The following is a 19,413-nucleotide window of genomic DNA, read 5'->3' on the forward strand; positions in this document are numbered from 1 at the left end:
CCAAAGCAGCCTGGTAAAACAGCTGCTGTGCACTTTCCCTAGTTGTGTGAATGGTTGAACAAGGGGCAGGCCCAGGGAAGAGCAGTCCCCAGCAAGAAGGGAGAGTAAAGGAGATAGGAAAGAAATAGTGACATGGGCCCTCGAAGGGCTCGGTTTCTTTCAAAAGCTGCATCGGCCCTGAAATTCCACCCTCCCTCCTGATTCGTTCTCCAGAGCACATTGCGCCTGTGGTGAACCCAAACAGTAATGGAGAAGGGTGCTAACGCCAGGCTCCTATTAAATGATTTGTACTCAACCCTGTGCCTCAAGCCTTCTCTTTTCAGTGATGCGCCTTTTCCACTTTCCTGCCTGCCAACATCCCCGGGGACCCTCTTCCTGCTCTGAAGATTTCCCAGAACTCCCAGGCCTGCTCCACGCAGAGTTTGTCCCTGTGAACCAGTATCAGTTCTAGCAGCGACCAGGCAGGGCCGACCTAGCATACAACCCAGAGCTTGTTCCTGTACAGGCCCCAGCCCCACTTCCCCCCAGGGGGTTGTACTGGTGGCTACCAAGCAGGACAGTATTTAGAGCAGCCTCAGGGGTGCTTCTCTGCATCAGTGCTGGAGGGACCACGAGGAGCTTTGCAGAGGTATTATTTGCAGTGGGCCAACGGTACCTAAATGCCCCTTGAAAGCATCTGTCCAGCTCTTCCTGAGTCAGCTGGTATTTGCAGCAGCACCTAAAGGAACTACTCAGATCAGGGTCTTGTTGGACAGTGGAAACCCAGCCCGTGGAGAGGTTCCAAGTGACCCCTGCAAGATGGGGAGGGTCTAGCCCCATCTGTGCATGGTTGGGTGTCCAGTCAGACTGGCCACCTGGTGAGAAACGAGCTTGTCAGAGCATTGCCTGGGAGGGGAGTGTGGATAACAAATGGTGCAGGTGCAACCTGCCCCTCCCAGCTCTCTCCCTCCGGCAGGGCTCACTTCCCTCCAGAGCCAGCCACTGACCTGCTACACCACCTAGCCCTGGGCTAGAATCTGTCCAGTGAGCCCCTTCCATTGAATGCCCCCACCTAGGCAATTAGCAGCTGAGACACTCCCCAGGGCTCCAGCCCAGTAACCACATGCTCAGCAGACCTGTGAAGCTGGAAAGGTGCTAGCCAGCAGCAATCACTGCAGCCAGGCTCCTGGCCAAGGCCATGGAGAGGCTGCTTCCTGCTTGGCCAGGTTGAGTGGCCCCTAGCTCAGAGCTGCATGTAGGCCCTAGCAGTATGAGCAGCACCCCCCAGCACAGACCTGCTCTGCTCAGGGGCTAGGCACTAGCTGGCCTGAGCAGGAAATGCTAATGATCCTCTCTCACCCCAGGCTCTCTGCACCTCGTTAGAGATCTGCCACATTATAAGGCAGCACATCCTGCCCTCACCAGCTCTGTTCAGTTACAGAGGGAACAGACCCTGCAAATACCAGATGCATGTGGTCAGGGCACTGCTCCAACTCTAGCATATTAGATGGGGAGAGAAATTCCCTTCTCCTGAGGCCACAGGGGGCAGAGCTTTATGCTCAGGCCCTAAGGTGGGGTTTAGAATCACCACCATCAGCAAAGGGCAGTCAAACACTCCTGCAGCAGTGTCACCCCAGCTCTCAGTGCTCTCTGGGAACAGCCATTTCTGGACATGCTCCTCCCTCTTCAGCTCACAGCCTGCTGTCTGTCACACCTCAAGAGGACCCAGCACACCCCACAGTGACTGTTTCTCATCCCCCAGGACACAGCTGACCTAATGCACCCAGGGAGAAGAAACTGAAACCTGCTGTTTTGCCGTGCAGGCCAGTTGCTGCAATTCTGTCACATGACAGATAGCAGCTGGGTGTGAGAGCTGGGCCAGAAGGCAGAGTCCCACCACAGCCCTGCTGGAAACCCCAGAGCCTGGGGGAAGAGACTAGGTCACCCTGCTCCTAAGCTTCTTACCAGGCCCAGAAGCTGGAGCCCTTTTGTCATAAACAGATAGCTAAGGGTTAATGTTTCTTTCACCTGTAAAGGGTTAACAAAGGGAACCAAACACCTGACCAGAGGACCAATCAGGAAACCGGATTTTTAAAAGCTCAGGGAGGGAATGTTTGGGTCTGTGTCTTTTGTCTGTCTCTCGGCTATGAGAGGGATCTTTCTATCTTCAAGCTTCTAATCTTCAGTTTCCAAGTTGTGAGTACAAAGGTAGAAAAACAATAGGCTTTTATTGTTTTTTTGTATTTACATGTGTGTAGTTGCTGGGATGTTTAAATTGTATTTCTTTTTGAATAAGGCTGTTTATTCATATTTTTCTTTTAAGCAATTGACCCTGTATATTGTTATCTTGATACAGAGAGCATTTTTATGTCTTTTCTTTCTTTTTATATAAAGCTTTTCTTTTTAAAACCTGTTGGATTTTCTTTTCTAAGTGAGGCTCTAGGGGATAGAAATCCCTGTGCCAGGATTACGGTCTCTCTCAGGGAACGACCGGGAGGGGGAAAAAGAAGGAGGGGGGAAGGTAAATTGCCCTCTCTGTTTTGTAATTCAAGGAGTTTAAGTACAGTAATCTTCCAGGATAACCCACGGAGGGGAAGCCTGGGGAGGAAGTAAAGAGAAGACAAGGGGAGGGGGGTTATTTCCCTTTGTGGTAAGACTCAGGGCATCTGAGTCTTGGGGTCCCCAGGGAAGGTTTTGGGGAGACCAGAGTGAGCCAAACACTGGAAATTTTTGGCTGGTGGCAGCGCTATCAGATCCAAGCTGGTAATTAAGCTTGGAGGTTTCATGCAGGCACTCACATTTTGGACTAAGGTTCAGAATTAGGAAGTATGCTTATGACACCTTTCCCCACCAGCATGTGGCCCATGGACTGGACAGACCCCTGCCCAGCTAGTTCTTGGTAATGGGGGAACCAGGGAGCCTTTGCCACCCTCACTCATGTTAATTAGCATCCTCAAAGCTCAACCTGCTCCCATGTAGCAGATGTGGGAGAGAAGCCACTAATTACCTGCCCCTTAGCTTGCAGGGAGGGGCAGCAGAGGCCAGGCTGGCCCTGCCCCACCTGTTGGTGCCAGGCCAAGTGGGACATTTACCTTAGGCCAGGTCACTTGAGCAGCTTTACTCTGCCTGACAAGCCTGGGCCTGGAGTGACTAAGAGGAATGGCTTCCCCCTTAGAAAGGAGGATAAGAGGGACACTCCCAACCCTGATCTAGAGAACAGGGTGGGGCCTAGAACCAGCCCAAAGAGAGTCCCTCTCGGGGACCTGTCCCCTTCCTCTCAGTGGCCAGCAGCAGTGTCTGGGGGCCCTGGCTGAAGCCTGAGCTGGGGAGTTAATTGGTGCCATGTTTTATGAGTGGTTACAGCAGGTCTGGCTGGAGCCTTGGCTACTGTTATTTTATTCACTGTGCCCACACCTAGTGGAGACACTGCCGTGCTTGAGGGGGAACCCACTGCAGCTGGGGCAGCACATGCCTGATCCTCCACCTCCCCTGCAGCTACTCACAGGCATGTCAGTGAGCTGAAAATGTGACTGACTTTCCTTCCAACACTGGGTCAGTGTTTTGATCTCTTCTCCTGGGACAGGGAAGGGCCTAGCTGGCACTAGGAGCCTAGAGCTCAGTGCACTGCAGTGCCATGGCATTTATACCACAAACAGCTTTTCTACAGGAGAGTCCACCTTTTTGTACAACCCCCTGGACTGGGTCCAGAACAGGCCCATAGGCGAGAGTCTCCAGCACACATCCCCTTCTCTCAGAGGCTGCATGTTCCAACAGCAGAATGTGGCTCAGAGCAGCAAGACTCCATGCCAGAGCCAGGCTCCCTGTGCCTTAGCCCTCCTGTTTCCTGCCAGCAGGAAGAGCTGGATGATTGGGGTTGTTCCCTGACTCAGCCAGTGCAGAAGCCCCTGTTTGCCTTTCTGGAGGTGGAGGATTTAACTTCCACCAGAGTCCTGTCAATTAACCTTCCCCATGCAGCAGCTGATTAGTGTGTTCTGAGGGACATGTTATGAGGGCACCAGGGCTAGGCTGCAGAGCTAGTTTCAGACACCAGCATGCAGGAATCTGGGTCTAATCTGCTGTCCCCCTGTGCCATTGCCCCCCACCCCCATTCATACAGGAGCCTGAGGATTCAGCAGAGCTCTGGAGCCAGCTGCTTTAGCAAGGCAAGACCTTGATGAGACTCACCCTGCTCTGCCTTCTATGAGCAGGACATTTGCCTCCCTTAAATCACTAGCTGTTGCCAGCCCTGCAGGTCCCCCCTCGGCACCACTCCTAGTCAGGAAGGCCAGCACCCTTGAGCTGCCTCTTGGTGCAATGAGCCAGGCCTGCCTGGTGCCCCAGTGCCTTGATTCCCTCCTTCTCCCCCTCCCCAATGCACAATGGCAGACCCACACTGCAGAGCAGACTCACCTACATACCAGTAATGACAGGAGGCATCATTCACTTGATCTGTTTATTCCTTAAGCACTTGTGGTCCCATTGGCATGTCCTCGCCTGCCCCAGTGCTTCCTCAGGCCCAGAGCCACCACAACAGCAACTGCAACAGCAGTGACAGCCCCTGCCAGTGGCACCAGCACCTCTCCCCACTCCACCAGGGGCCTGAGTCCATGGGAACCTGGGGAGGGAGAGGCTGGTTAGGAGCAAGAGCAGTCAGACACCAGTCCTCAATCACTACCAGATCTTGCCATAGACCTCCCCACTGCCCCATGGGGGCCTTGCCCCTTTGCGGTTCCACACTAGGCCTGCCAAGGCTTGGCAGAGCTCAGCCATCCCCCCACTGAAGGAGGTGCGCTGGCTTTGAGTCTGAGGGGCTCCCTCGGACTGATACACCCTGAGAGAAGCATTAAGCAGCTTTACATTAGGCCCTGATGGGAAGTGAGGGGCTCCTCACATCTCTGGCCAGGTTTAAGCACTGCTTCATGGTGCCACCAGCAGCCTGGGGCTGTTCTGTACCCCTCTCCCCTGGCTCAGCAGCCTAGCCACCACTGGAAGAAGGGGCTTGTCCCTCCCTCCACTGTGTCCATTGCCCCCCACCCTCCTCTGGTAGAGGGGACCTGAGAAGTTCAGGAATGGGGGCCAGCTCAGGAGTACCCAAACCCTACAGTTTAAAGCACAATACCTGCCCTGTGAGGCAGGTGGGTGCTATGGTCCCATTTCACCCCTAGGAACTCCTGAGGCCTGCTCCATTACCTTCCTGGGCAAGGTCTTCCTCTGCTTCCTGGGCAGCACGGAAGTCCACAGGCCCCTCAGCTGTCACCAGGCTCAGGGGCTCCTTCCCCCATGTTTGGCTCTGAGAGGCTCTTCTTGCTGGAGAGGGAAGAGAACTGTCTTGACACCACTCTCCTTAGTCCCTGAAAAACTGACACCCCACCCTCCCCAGGCTAGAGCTTTGGGGACTGTCTCCAGCCAAGGCCCATGGGAAGCAGCCCAGTTCCAGCCCCCATGGGAAGGTCCTGAGAGAGTGGAGGTGCCACCTCAGAGGTGCTTGGGTCACAGCTGAGGCAGAGGAGGCACCACAGAAGTTGTCACTGTGCACCCAGGAAGGGGAGAGCCATGTCTCACTTCAAACCCCTTGGCTAGTGCCTGGGTGCCTTGCCAGAGGCCTATGGTCAGTCTAAGTGTGTGTAGGGGGGGGGGGTCTTAGAGGTCCCCTGAAGGGTAGTTTTCAGGAGGCCTGATGAGACTGCTTCAGTCTAGCAAGAGCCATGACAGCTCATAGCCAAGCCTTCATGGCTTGTGGAGTGGAGACCTTCCTGCCACAGCCTGTCTTAACCAAGCACCCCAGAACCATGGGTTTGAAGGGCTGGTTCTAGAGCTGGCAGTCTGCCAAGGGCAAGACCCAAGGTCTTACTCTCAACAGGCCTGAGGGGGCCCAAGAGACAGATGCCAAAAAGGAAGAGACTTACTCCTCCCCTGTAGGTTTGCGGGGCATTGGACTACACAGCGTTCCAGCCTGGAGGGCAGGCAGGCAGAAGCACTGCAGTGGAAATACACCTGGAAGCAGAGAGAATTTGTGCTTGGTGAGGATGGATTAAGGGGATCTTCAGAGGGTCACTGGCCTCCCTCCATCCTATGAGCTTCCAGCTCTTTGACAGCCACAGGAGACAGACAGACATCCAGCCAGCTACAGCAGTGGAATCCTTTGCTCTCAACAGCTCTGCAGGAGGCAGAAACTTGGTCTGTTATGCAGCTGCACAGGCATGACCCGGCATGGGGCTTTGCAAGTTTGCAGCCTAAGGCCATGAGATTGGCCTGCAGGGTCATGATTGGCTCCAGACACTCGAAGGGGTCTGCTTTAGGCCAGGTGAGCCAGTGTGACCAGAGGAGGCTACATAGGGTAGATTAGGGTCTTTTGTCCACTCATGTGCTCCCCACCCAGCTATAAGAGGTTTGGAGGTTGCAAAGCAGCTTCAGGTCAGTCTCTGCTTCATTTGTGGAAGGATCCCTGACCCACCAGCTTGGCCAGGGGAAGTCTCAGGACTAATCCTTTCTGGGGAGTGGAGCCATACCGGGCCTGAGAGTGCTCGCTGGGAGGTGGCAGCCACAAAGGTGAAAGTGCTGACAATAAAGCGCTGATGGTGAGATGGGAACTGCAGCCCTGAGGCCTCACCCACAGGCACCAGCTGGGTCTGGTAGTTGTCACCTTCGTAAGGGCACCTGGAAGGTCACAAGCAGTGATGGGTTGAGGTATCTTATCTGGCAGTCACTGCCCTCCTCCCATCCCCACTCACACTCACCCATCCACAAGGATCGGCCACTCCGGCTGCTGCAGGGGGTTGGTGCTCGGGGTGGCCCAGCATTGGTGCAGGACCAGAACCAGGCCTGGGTCCGTTCTCTGGAGGATGTGGACCTCAACGTACACAGGGTCCCTGAGAAGCTTCACCACTGGGTACTCGTGGTCTGTGTAGTAGGTGCTGTAATGCTCATCTGCAGCAAGAATGAAATGAGATGACCAAGTCCTGCACTGACCCTGGCAGGATCACTGATTTCTTAGGGGGCTTTGCAGGGCAAGTGCTGGGGCAGAGTCACCCCTTCTCCTGGTGACCAGATCCCACTGGCATTGGTCAAGTATCTGAACTATGGGCAACAAGAGCAGTCATGCCCTGGGGCCTAGCTGGGCCACTGGGAGGCAGACCAGGAAAGTCATTTCAAATAGTGATCTCCCTGAAGGGCCAGAGACCAGTGCAGCTGTGCCAGGAGACCATCCAGGCTAGGTCATGGCCAAGCCAGGCCAGATTTCCTCCCTTCCTGGTGGATACAGTTGCTATGGGAGCAGACCCCCCCCACCCCGCAAGGAGCAGTGATCCAAGTCTTCAGTGCCACTCAGCAGCCCAAGGGTCCATATCACCTCTCTGGGGCAAGCCAGGCATGGAAGTGGGCCAGACACTTAAATCTTTCAGAAGCCTCTCAAGTGCTTGGCAGGCCTATGTGCAGTCACCTGTAGCAATCCTCATCTCCAAGGCTAGGGGTCCCTGCCCGACCGCAGGTGGCGGTGGAGGAAGGGTGGAGACCACGACATTCACAGGGAGGAAGTCCTCAGCTGAGTAGCTGCAGCTGATGGTCAGCCTGGGTGGGGAAAGAGGCCAGACAGCTGGTCACCTCTGGACTCTCCCAGAAAGCATGCTCAGACAGGGTGTGATGAGACCTTGTCAGCGAGTGGTTAGTGCCTCCCCCCCACCCATTCCTTTAATTCTGGGGGAGATCAGGTGACCTCCCCCAGCAGGAGGGGATCCAGACAGGGAGCTCAGCAGTGGGTTGCTGAAGAGCCAGTGCTCATCCCCTAGCCCTCTCTGGAAGGGGAGGTTCTTTCCCAGGAGAGGGACCCAAACTCTGCTTGGCTGACAAGAGGACCCCTCCCTTTCCAGCAGAGACCTCCAAGCTTTGCCAGGCCTGTTACCTAAAGGTGCTGTCCCGAGTGATGGAGCCGAAACGAGATGTGAGCACTTGGCGGTCTGCTACCAGCTCATTCTCATACACCCTCTGGTCTCCAGATGTCTGCAAAGGGAAGAGAAGAGAGGCTGGAGGCACCAAAAGGGCCATGTGCAAGGGAGAGTTCACATGTGGTAGCCAGCTCAACCCTCCACAGCCAATAGGAGCAAGATCTAATGGCCAGACTGTGCCCTCCCCCACCTCTCTTTTGCAGGAGTCAAGTCTTGAGGAGGTGACTTGAGCCAGTCTGCATAGGAGAGGTCCAGCCCAACTTCACTCATGTTCTCAAGTTGACCAGAAACCTGTCAATAAACCAGCCCACCCCCCAAATCTCGGTGGTATTCCAGGACTAGTACACCCCCAGTGTTCACATGCCACTAGACTACCAGCTACACTGAACAGGCTGTTTTCCTGCCAGTCGGTAGCACAGCTACCAGATACTAAGCTTGTTCCATGTAGGGACCCAGCCAGATCAATGGGTGCCATGTCCCCCCTTTTCCTGCCCAAAGGTCCCTTTAGCTCCAAGGCTATTTGGCCTTTCCATGAGCCACTGACACAAGCATTAGCAGCCACTAGGGAGCAGGGTCTGTAGGCTGCTGGTGCATCAGCAGAGCTGTAGGGCCCAAACCTTGGACAACCTGTAGGCTCAGAACCCCAGCAAGTGGAGCAAGTGAGAGTCTCAGGACAGATCAGATACAGCCTGACTTGACACCCCCTCTCCTCCCCCATAACTGCAAGGACAATCAGCTCAGACTGATGGGAAGTGCCTTGCCCAGAGCAGGTGGACTGACTGACAGGTGCCCTCCTTTACCTGGACAGTGGTTCCGCAGGCTGAGAGTGGGAAGCGATACACAACAAAGGCTGCATTCCTAGACACCGGGGCACATCTGCTGCTGTGAGCACTGACCAGGTGCACAGAGCTCAGGTCCAGGGGTGGCATGGTCACATCCCTTGAGATCGCAACTGAGAATTGGCCATCTGGGGTGCACTGGGCGGTCACTGGGAAAGAGCCGTGTGGTACCTCAGCAGGGAGCTGCCGCCTGTGCTGGAGCCATTTACCTGGGGACCCCTGCCTACCCCCACCATGAAGCAGGCACCTCTAGAGAGGGGAGGAGGAGACCAGCTAGAACTAGTCCTGCCCCCTGACAGTCACTGGGATGAGAGTGACTGGACAGGCCTGGCCTCAGAGGGACAGACTCCATCACCAGGTCCTAAAGCCCAGTGGGGCCCTGGTCCCTAGGCCCCAACAGGGTTCTTCCTCCCAGACAACCCCCAGTATCTGCCTGCCACTGAGATGCCCCAGCAGCTCCCTGCAGCAGAGGAAAGCCCTTGCTCACCCTTGTCGCCATAGTAGCAGGGGGTCAGCCTGTCACCGGGCTGGTAGCAGCAGCCCAGCTCTTCGCAGTCGCCTTGTGCGATGGGTGGGGCAGCGCATGGCAGCCGAGCTGAAGACTGGACAGCAGAGCACACGCTAGGGTTTGGGGCATCTCCAGCTACAGAGAGAGGCAAGACACGGTGCTTGCTCAGACAGTCCCCCCTGCAACAACACCCTGTCCATGGGCAGAGCCCCACTGGGTGGCTGAGACAGACCTGGGAACCAGACAAGGCAGGGCCTCCTCCTGCACCACCAGGGGCTGGAGCTTCTGCTCCTTTTCAGCCATGCACAAAAGAAGTTGGTCAGTGCCTGGACCCCCAGTTATCCACCCAAAGGTGGGAGCAGGAAACAGCATCTCCCCACAGCCAAGTCCCTCCTCAGGGAGGTGGCTAATTCCAGGCAGCTGGTCCAGCATCCCCAGAGACAAGGCCTCCAGCTACACCAAGCAGCATTCTTCAGGAAGATCCCAGTGTCAGTGCAGTCCCATCCCCAGCCTGGGCACAGAGACCCTTACCTAGAAGGTGGTTTGGGCACCTCAGCTCCTCCTTGTAGGAAGCCACAGGGCCTTCGATCTGGACCGTCATCACAAAGCTGCCATCCTAGGCAGGAAGCAGAGATTGCCCCAGTGATGGTTCAAGCCACCCAGAGTCCCTCCCCAGCACCATGTGCTCCAGGAGAGCCAGAGGGCCTGAATGATTTAGGGGGGACAGCAGGATTCACAGCCACCCCAACCCATGCCTTGGGTGGGCACCTGGACCCACAAGTCAGTCCCAGCAAGGGACAAGCAGGCAGCTGGGAGTCCTATAGAGCAAAGATCACCCTTCCCCCAGCCTTGATATTCTGCCTCTGGCTCCTCAAGGGAGAACATGGCACCATCGGCACTAGCCCTTGTCAGATCCTAGCACCAGTTGGCCTGGATGGGTTTAGGATCTCAGTGGCAGAACACTGACAAGAAACCAAGATTTGACTTCCACTCACTGAACTAGCTGCTAGGCCAGACCATGCCCTGCACAGTCAGGCCCTGAGCCAGAGCTGGCTCCAGGTTTTTTGCCAGCCCAAGCAAAAACAAGCCAGAGCTGCCCCTTGGAAAGGGCCACCCCAAGCACATGCTTGGAACGCTGGTGCCTAGAGCCGGCTCTGCCCTGAGCTAGTGTAACCAAGGGACAGAGCCAGGAGCCAGCTTTACTGGGAGAGAAGAAATAAGGTGGAGGATTTCAGGCCTTCCAGTACAGATGGTGTCATCTGCCTCCCTGCAGCCAAGCTCTCCCTCTGCATGGGGGACTCCACCCTCTGAGCTGGGCCAGCAGAGGGACTGCTGGCCAGAGCCACACATCCAGGGGTGAGACAAGCCAGCTGCAGTGACATCACTCTGATCACTAGCTCCCAGCTGCAGGGATGGAAGCCAGGTCAGTGCAAGTGTTTCCAAGGCAGAGGTGGGAAAGGAGTAGAGCAAACATGTGTCAAGTCTCCCTCTTCCCTCCCACCCCCGACTAGCAATCCCACATGTTGTTCACAGCGCTGGCCAGCCTAGGCTCTCAGGAGGGTATGTGGACACTAGCCATGCCTCAGCCTCTCTGAAGCTCAGAAGCAGGCTTGGACATGTGGAAATGGAGGCACAGATGTGAAGAGACTTGCCACACATGGAAAGTTAGTGGCAGGGGCAGGATTAGAACTCAGATCTGACTCCCAGCTTCATGCACTAATGGCTAGGCCTTTGCAGACAGATCCAGCATGGTCTCCTCACACCCCCTTCATATGCACTGCTACCCATCCCATTCATGCTGGGGGGTGGTCCCAGACAGGGCCTTACCCTCTCGTTGACATAACACCCAGTATAGAATGCCTCAACCACCACGGTGCCATTGGCTTGCTGCTCGACACGCGTCCCACAGGCAGGGTTGCTTTGCAGAGCATGGGACCTGCCTTCTGCATCTGGAGGCCAAGAGAGGCATCAGATGAAGCACCTTCAGCCCTGTTCCTTGTAGTCCCAGATCTGCTGCCTCCCCCATTGCCAGACCCTTAGCAGAGAGGCTCTGCAGAAGAGTCACACCACTGACCCCTCCCTTTCACCACCACAGCTTTTGAAGCACTGCCAGTTAAGGTCAGCAGTGGGGATGGAGTAGGAGCCTGCCTTACAGTGCAGACTGTTCGAAGACAGGCCAATGCCATGGGCCAGCCCACATGGTTTAGGGCTAGTTTCACTTCATTTCCTCCCCTTTAGCCTCACAAAGGGGACTCCCCCACCTCTTTGCACCACCTCAGCAGCTTGGCATTTATCCTCCATCTTTGGGATACTTCTCCCCCTACAGCTGTATAACATTAGCCAAGTCATTCAGCATCCAATGCACCTCACCCCAGAGCCAGGTCTCCAGCAGAGACAGGGGATGGGTCACCAGATGATTCCCTGTTCTGTTCATGCTGTCTGGGGCACCTGTCACTGGCCACTATCAGGTGACAGGATACTGGGCAAGATGGACTTTCAGGCCAGCCCAGTATAGCTTATGTTCTTATGCATCACTGAATTAGTTTGGTGCACCAGCTGTCAGGGTTGTTTTTTTTTTTTTACCTACTTCAGACACTTACCAGTTTCTGTTAAGTGAGTGGGCCAATTGCTCCTAAGGTATTCCCTGATCTAGCACCTTTTATCCAAGCAGCTTAGATCTTGGGGTCAGTCAATATGCATTGACTTTGTACTATCATTGGAGACAAGCAGAGAGGACCCAACACCCTAGGAAGTTACTTGCAGTCAGATACCACCCCGCACACCTCCTCAGTTTTACCTGCTAGGGGATACTGCCTCCCAGAAACACCATAGAGAGACCAAAGGATTTTAGCTTTGCTCAACTTACCCAGAGCTCTCAGCACAAAGGGAGCCATCTCAGTCTGGTTTGGGAGCAGGCTGAATACAAAGCTTCTCTGCCCACACGTCAGCCAGCTAATATCCCAAAGAGCTCCCCCATTCCTAAAGCCACCCTGAGTCCCCCTACTCAGAAAAAATAGGCCACAAAAGACCCAAAACATCATGGCAGCCTCACTTCCCAGACTACCCCACCTATGCTGCTACTCACAGCTTTCTGAGCCATTAGCTGGGTCTTATACCTCTCGAGGAGCCAGCACCGAGGTCTAAATTCCTATATGGACCAGGTGTGACACCAACAGTCCATTTACACTTTCCACTGGGCCTTGATTTGAAACTCATTGTGCTTGGTCCAAATTGAGCAAAACCTTCCCATCCACCCACATCCCTTCTAAAGTTTTCTATTGATTTTCTCATCCCCAAACCCTTGTTAAGACCCTACAGGTTTTGCTAATGCAACAGGAAACATTCTAAAAGGGAAGCAAAGTATTTGTGGCTGAGGGGGCACCTAGGGGGCAAGGGGCTATTTATTGGCTGGAAAAACTAAGTGTGGAAAAGGAAGAAAGCTGGAGTACTTGGGAGCTTGTGAACTCCTTTTGTCAGATGACTGTAAAGTGCTAGATGGTTTATTATTTATAGAGGGGCAAACTGAGCCCCGGTCTTATCTCCCCTCCCCCCATGGGAGTAGTATCTGTGCAAATTAATCCAATTGCAGCTTCCCCAGGCCTAGCCTCTCCATCCCCCCCGGGAACACTTTTCTCATCTCATCCCGTTCTCCCACAGGTTACGTCTACACTGCAATGCAGCGGGGTGACTGCAGCACCCGTAGGTGCACCCCAGCTAGCTCAGGGATGGGAACAGCAAAGCCACACAGCATGGGCTGTCCAAGCCTTCCTGGGCCCCGAGACCTGTGCTGCTGCAGCTTCGCCGCTGTTGGTACCCACGCTAGCTAGATCAAAGCTAGCTCTGGTATGTGGAGACATGCCCTGAGTGGGCCCCATGCTTTGCCCCTCCCTGCACCCTGCACGTGTGCCTGCATTCTCTCCACACCTCCAATCTCCCCCTCCCCCTAAAGAGCAGATACAGACAGACAGACGGCAAAGAGCCAGGGGAGGAGACAAAAGGGAAAGATACGTGGCCAGCTATGGGCAGATACTGGGGGCTGGTTGTACAGTGGCACCTTCTCTGGGGCAGGCAGGGACACCTGTATTCATGGCCGTTTGGGTCAGGCTGGGGGGCAGGGAGCAGGAGGTGGGGTCAGCTTGACAGGCTCAGCAGGGCTCAGTCAGCAGGAGACTCCTGCTGGAGAGCAGGGGCACATCACCCGAACCTGACAGACACCACGGCTTGCAACTCAGGTGGCTTGGTGGCAGTGTGGCCTATTGGCCAGAGCCCTGGACTGGGGCACTAGAGATGTCAGTTCTATTCCTAGCTGTGGCCTGCTGGGTGACCTCGGGCACGTTACTTCTGCTCTCTGTGCCTCAATTTCCCCATCTGTAAAATGGTGTTAAATCTGTTGACCTGCTTCATAAAGCTCTTTGAAATGAAATGTGCTGGATGAGACCTGGGTGTTATCGTGACTAGAACCACAGTGCAGAGCAGAAAAAATAAGAAAAAGGAGCAGCGCCAACATACAAAATGAAAAAGGCAGCTCTTGCTGGGGAGTCCTTTATATATATCCCTCTTCACCCATGGGTCACCATCTGCCACCATGGCAACCATGGAAGGCTCTCGCGCCAACTTCTCATGAGCGTCAGGGCCTTGATTTGCCTGGAAAACAGGCATGTTTCCTGTAGGCTGGGCCGGACATGCCAGAGCTGCTCAAAAATGTTTTTTTCCCTCCTGTAAAAATTTCAGTTTTTTGGTGAAACGTCAAATACTGAAAATTTTGGCCAAAACTCAAAATCTTGGAAAGGAGAGGCATCATGGGACTCCATAGCCATGGTGCATTGTGGGAGATGTAGTGCAGCCAGGGAGCCTGGCCCATAGAGGAGAATGGGAATTTGGGGTAACCGAACTACAGTTCCCATGAGGCATTGCAGCAGCAGCGCCAAACTGAAATATTTTGGTTGTCAGGTGTTTGGAAGGTTTTTTTTTAATGAAAAAATCAAAATTGTAGGTAGAAAACAGGCACTTGTTCAGAAAAAGTGTTTGGTGGCAAACCCAATTTTTCAAAATTTTGATGGAAAATCTTCAACTAGATGTAACTTCTACCTTAGCTGTAAACCACCTGTGCTCCCAGGGGGCAGAGTCCCAATTCTCTAGCAGGAGCTCCCAGCGTGAGCCTTCTTAAAGGGAAAAAGACCTGCCCATAATTCCAAGACAACCATCTATTGCCATTAAACCACTGCAGGCTCCGTCCCGAAGGGGAGTTCCTTTGGCAGGCGGCTTCCAGTGTTATAACACCCCATCTCGGCACCTCAGTATTCAGCTACATAAATCCATGCAGATTATGCATTTTATGCAAAGTCACATACATTTAATGCCAGTAAAAATACATTGGGTTTTGCCTTGCTGATATGGTTCTGTCTCTCAGGGCCATCCAGGGGTGGGGGCAAGTGGGGCAATTTGCCCCAGGCCCTGGCCACACTGGGGCCCCGTGAGCCACTCCAGGTTTTCGGCAGCACTTCGGCGGCGGGCCCTTCACTCACTCCAGGTCTCTGGCGGTGGGACCTTCAGTGCAGCGGAAGACTCGGAGTGAGTGAAGGATCCATCGCGGAAGTGCTGCCGAAGCCTCGGAGCGCCATCCGGTGAGTACAAGCACTGCAAGTGGTAGGGGGAAAAAAAAGCCGCGATCGGTGGCATTTAGGCTGCTCTACCGCCACTACTTCATTCTTTGGATGCGTTCGGTGGCGGGTCTTTCCCTCCAAGAGGGACCCGCCGCTGAATTGCTGCTGAAGACCTGGCCCTGCCCCAGGCACCCTGAGTTCTCTGGGCAGCCCTGCTGTCTCTGAAAAGGAGGCTAATGATGTTGAGCTACATCCTAGGGTTAGCTGGTGTTTGACGCATGCTGTGGGTTATACAAGTGCGGTGAAATGCCTAAAATGCACATCAGGAGACATTTTCATTCACTTCTGAAAGGAAGCAGGGGGGCCAATGGGTGAAAGCAGATGCTCGGCTGCCAGGGGTCCTGGGAGTCTATCCCATTCTGGGTTAACTTAGGCAAATCACATCCCCACTCTGTGAGTCAGTTTTGCCATCTGTAAAATGGGAAGGATCTTACAGGGATAGAGCACACCAAACTCCCTCTGCAGTTGGGCAGCTGAGTGAGAGTGTGTATGTGTGTGTGTGCACGCACATGTTCACACATGAGGGTATGTGTGTACTAGAGATCCAGTCTTGCACTTTGTTTCTCAGTCAAATCAGCAGGTGGCAGCTGTCAGTTGTATTTTCCCACTGAAGGGCTCTAGCATGCAGTGGAGAAATCAGTTTCACTTCAGCACAGACCTTTAGATGTTAGTCATGGACGGTAACTACCTATAGCTTTCATCGCCTCAGTCCTCAGTTTCGCTGCCCAGGAGCAAGTCACCTTCACTGGGATAATGGCTACAAGTCCCTTCTCCCAGTTGCTAGATTTTAAAATAGAATTGCGCAGAATGTGGCAAAGGTCTCCTGCAGAGGGGACTCACATGGAGCTGACTTTCTCAATGAATGCTCCGTTCATTTCTCCCAGCACTTTCCCTGTGCCATGGCTCCTCCCCAGAGTCAGATGCAGGAGTTTAACTCCATGGCCCATTTCATCCTCACCTCTCTGCTGAGCCTGCCATCAAAGGGCCACGTGTCATGGGTGCCCACGTGGACCAAGATCCACCTAACCCACTAAAGAGCCACTAGACGGTAACATGTTTTGGCCACTGCCAGCCTGACTTTGGGGGTTGCAACTTTTCAAACTTCATCCCTTGGGACAAGAATGTCATTTCGTGACAACACCTGCATCACAACGTCACATTGGCCCCTCCCAAGGCCATGGCTATGGTTTATATTCCAGCAGCACCTCCAGGCCCCTTCTGAATTTAAGAAGCAGTCGTGCTAGGGGCTGGATATTCACACAGTGAGAGATGCTCCTGCCAGCGCAAGAGACAAATCCCCATTGAGCAGGTGGGGAACTGAGACACACAGTGGTTCAGTGACTGGCCTGAGGACATACAGTCAGGGAAGCAAGAGTTGACCCCAGGTCTCCAGGTTCCCAAACCACAAGGCCACCCTCTCAAAACCAGAGGGGGCTGCATTAGCCCCAAATGTGTTTCAGTTCTGAGGGTGTGTTTCCATGCAGTGTTTAATGGCTTCCGTGATTAGGCCTGGGGCAGCAGGATAACCAAATCCATATTGGGAGCCTCTAACCTTATCCACCAATTGCCACGGGGCAGAAACCCACACAGACTTCCGGCGGTGCATACTGGAGCTTCCCTCCAAGGAGGACGCAGCAGAGCAGCAGCAGGTGCGGGGTAAGGTTTGATAACCCGCTTTCAGCCCTGCTTCTGCAAACATGTTGTGGTTTGGGTGCCACTGGAAATGCAGAAGTGGCCAAGGAGCAGGTGACCTTTGATAGCAGACTGTTTTGCACCCCTAGCTCGCACACACGCACACACACAGACACACACCCACACTCTGGTGGTTTATTTTCAGACTGGCTTTTCTCCACCTTTCACACCCAGCAGAGCTTGGGGCTGGCTGTCAGCCAGGTAAGCTGTCTCCTGTGCTTGGCCAGCCTGTGCAGGGTGAGATGCAGATGCAAACTGACCTGGGTATGGGAAGCAGTGCCAGCCTGGAGGGAGTGGCAGTTCAACTGTCCTGATTGCAAAAAGCTTGAGGAGCAGAACACGGGGGAAGTGGCAGCTGCAGCTGTCTGCCTGTCCTGATGCCACTGTCTAGTGCTCTGAGTGGGGCAAAGGGGAATTATTAAGGAACCGTAGGGTGCATGTGAGGGTGGGTGTTCACCCGGGCTGCACACCCCTCTGGGGGGAATGCACAGAGCCAGGCGGAGGAACAGGCAGTTCCCAGTGCTGGGGCATCCTCACCAGGCAACATGATAACAGAGTAGGGGGAAGCTCTTGGCAGACGGCCTTTGCTGTAGCTCTTCGAGCAGAGTCGTGGGAAGTCGGATGCTCCAACTTGCTTCCTTCCCTTGCAGATGGGCCCAGAAAAGAGGGCAGCAGGGGAATCCACCCCCAACATAGCAGACTCCCACTCAGATGGCGCTCCCTCGGCCAGGCAGCAACCCCCAGCAGCGGAAGAGAAATAGTCACCCTCATGGATGAAGCTCTGGCAGATCCAGCTAGCTCCAGTACTGAAAGAATTGAACCAGCATTGAGCCATACGCCAAATATCCCATGCCACACAGAGCCACTGAAGTCACCACACAGATACAAGCAGCTACAACCAGCCAAAGTGCAAGCACATCAAGACACATGGAGAGCAGGATCCCAGCCGTGTTACTACAGGCCCTGTCATTTGTCCTCTAAAATTTGAACACTGGCAAAAACGACCCCAGCTAAATTCCTCTGGTTCCTGAAAGGGGAAGATCAGCAAAAGACCAGTATTAAAACACAGAGCAAAGTGTTTGTCCTACAAACCTGGGCTTAACCCTGTGAGACATTTTAAGATACAGCTGTCCTGCGGCTTTTTACTTTAAGTCCCTTCTCTAGTTCTTTTTTTTTTTTTTTTTAATGAAAGGAGAGTTGCAGCTGTAAACTGAGGCTGTAATGTATTATTATGAATGACGTGTGATTAATAAAGGCAGTAGTTTTGCTTGATTGGAATTTTATATCCTGTTAAACAGAAGGTGTCGAAATGCCCCCTTTAAACTAAGGTTTGGCTGGGAGAACGTCAAGCCAAAACTTTTAATCTTTAGCCAGATTTTGAGTTTGTAAACATGGCTCTGTATTCGGGACCCTGGTGGATTACTCAGTGCAAGTGTCTGAAGGGATGGTAGAGAAATCACTCCGCCCGTATGTGTCCTAGCTTCACTTGACTATGGGGCTAGCCTTGTGCAGCATGTCTTGCTCCTTCCCCAGAGTGGCTGCACTTTGATGGGGCTGGTGGACAGTCAGGATGTATGAGAATGAAAGATGCTATGGGAGGGTCACAGGCCATTAGGGATGCACACAGTAGGGAGTACTGCTCTTTGCAAATGTCCCTGCCTTGATGCCCACCCCCAGCTCCCTGCTCTGCTCCTAACCCTGTGTTCACCTGTAGGTAAGTACATTTGTGCTTAAGTACATACTTAAATATTTAAAGTATTCCACATGCTTGTACTTAAGTACTTGACATATTCTGTACTTAGTGCTTGTATTTCAATACATTCGAAAAGTACTTGAAGGATAATTTTCTTTTATCTGTGAGTACCTTTTCAGAACAGTTTTTTGAAACAATCACCTGCCTCTTCCCTATCCCATATTCTGTTTGGCCTCTAGAACCTGGCTTAGGAGCTTCAGATCCTGAGTTCTGGCTGCCAGGGCTTTTTCTTGCTTGGTAGAAAATGGGAAGGCGGGACTTAGAATACGGTTTCGGTATATTTTGATCTGTGACACAGCTGCGAGTAACAGACGTACAAAATCATTTGTTGTTGCTTCTGTATCCCAGACATTCTTTAGGTTGAGTTGGCTGCAGAATCAGGATTAGAGAAAAAATGCAAAGGAACTGGGTTGGTTTTTTTTAATAAGATGTGGATTGTTGCGACAACCTCAAGCTACAGCATCCAGAGGTATACAGCTATATACAATGGAAAGGAAATGTCTACATTTATTTACATTGCTAAGAGATTTGTTCATCGTTATTCTATGCTGCCTTCTGTAGATGAATGTCATTGTTGCTCTTTTTCTTTCTCTTCCACCACTGCTTTTATAATTTATGTAGTTGTCCATATATTGACCAGACAATCGCAGGGAATACAGGAGATGAAAACACTTGCACGTGTACTTTTAAATACATAAGTACTATCTCCACAACATACTCGTACTCCTATGTACTTCTGTAATGGTGTACTTGGCACCTAGGCTTAAGTGCTTTTCATGGCAACACTGCAGGAGCAGACCTGCTTCCTCCCCAGCCCTGATAGACCCCAAAGTCCAGCCCCGATGCCTTCCAGTCTGCAGTGCCCCCTATAACTCATATCCCCAGGTCCCCCAAGCCCTGATGCCTCCTAGCTCCAGTGCCCCCGATCTCCCAGCCCCAATGCCTCCAGCCCCGATGCCCCCCAGTCTCCATAAGTCCTGATGTCCGCATCCCCCATCCCGGTCCCCCTAGCCCCAATGCCCCCTGATCTCCCACCCCC

The 19,413-nt window shown here is 53.4% G+C and overlaps 1 protein-coding gene and 1 long non-coding RNA gene across 2 annotated transcripts; one reads left to right on the forward strand and one right to left on the reverse strand.

Annotated features, from left to right (window-relative positions):
* Positions 1-4,418: 4,418 nt before the first annotated feature.
* On the reverse strand, positions 4,419-12,307 carry LOC116838981 (zona pellucida sperm-binding protein 4-like). Its single transcript, XM_075070468.1, has 12 exons — positions 12,133-12,307; positions 11,094-11,215; positions 9,798-9,882; positions 9,246-9,401; positions 8,720-8,907; positions 7,877-7,974; positions 7,418-7,545; positions 6,717-6,906; positions 6,489-6,636; positions 5,886-5,973; positions 5,170-5,286; positions 4,419-4,594 (listed from the first exon to the last, which is right to left on the reverse strand). Exons 1-12 carry the CDS (start codon positions 12,305-12,307, stop codon positions 4,440-4,442), a joined length of 1,650 nt encoding a protein of 549 aa, XP_074926569.1. The 3' UTR covers positions 4,419-4,439.
* Positions 12,308-16,740: 4,433 nt separating this feature from the next.
* LOC142047459 (uncharacterized) lies at positions 16,741-17,893 on the forward strand. Its single transcript, XR_012656740.1, has 2 exons — positions 16,741-16,822; positions 17,272-17,893. It is a non-coding gene; the product is annotated as an uncharacterized LOC142047459 (long non-coding RNA).
* The last annotated feature ends 1,520 nt before the right edge of the window (positions 17,894-19,413 follow it).

Source organism: Chelonoidis abingdonii, chromosome 11 (genome assembly GCF_003597395.2).
Source record: "Chelonoidis abingdonii isolate Lonesome George chromosome 11, CheloAbing_2.0, whole genome shotgun sequence".
NCBI lineage: Eukaryota > Metazoa > Chordata > Testudines > Testudinidae > Chelonoidis > Chelonoidis abingdonii.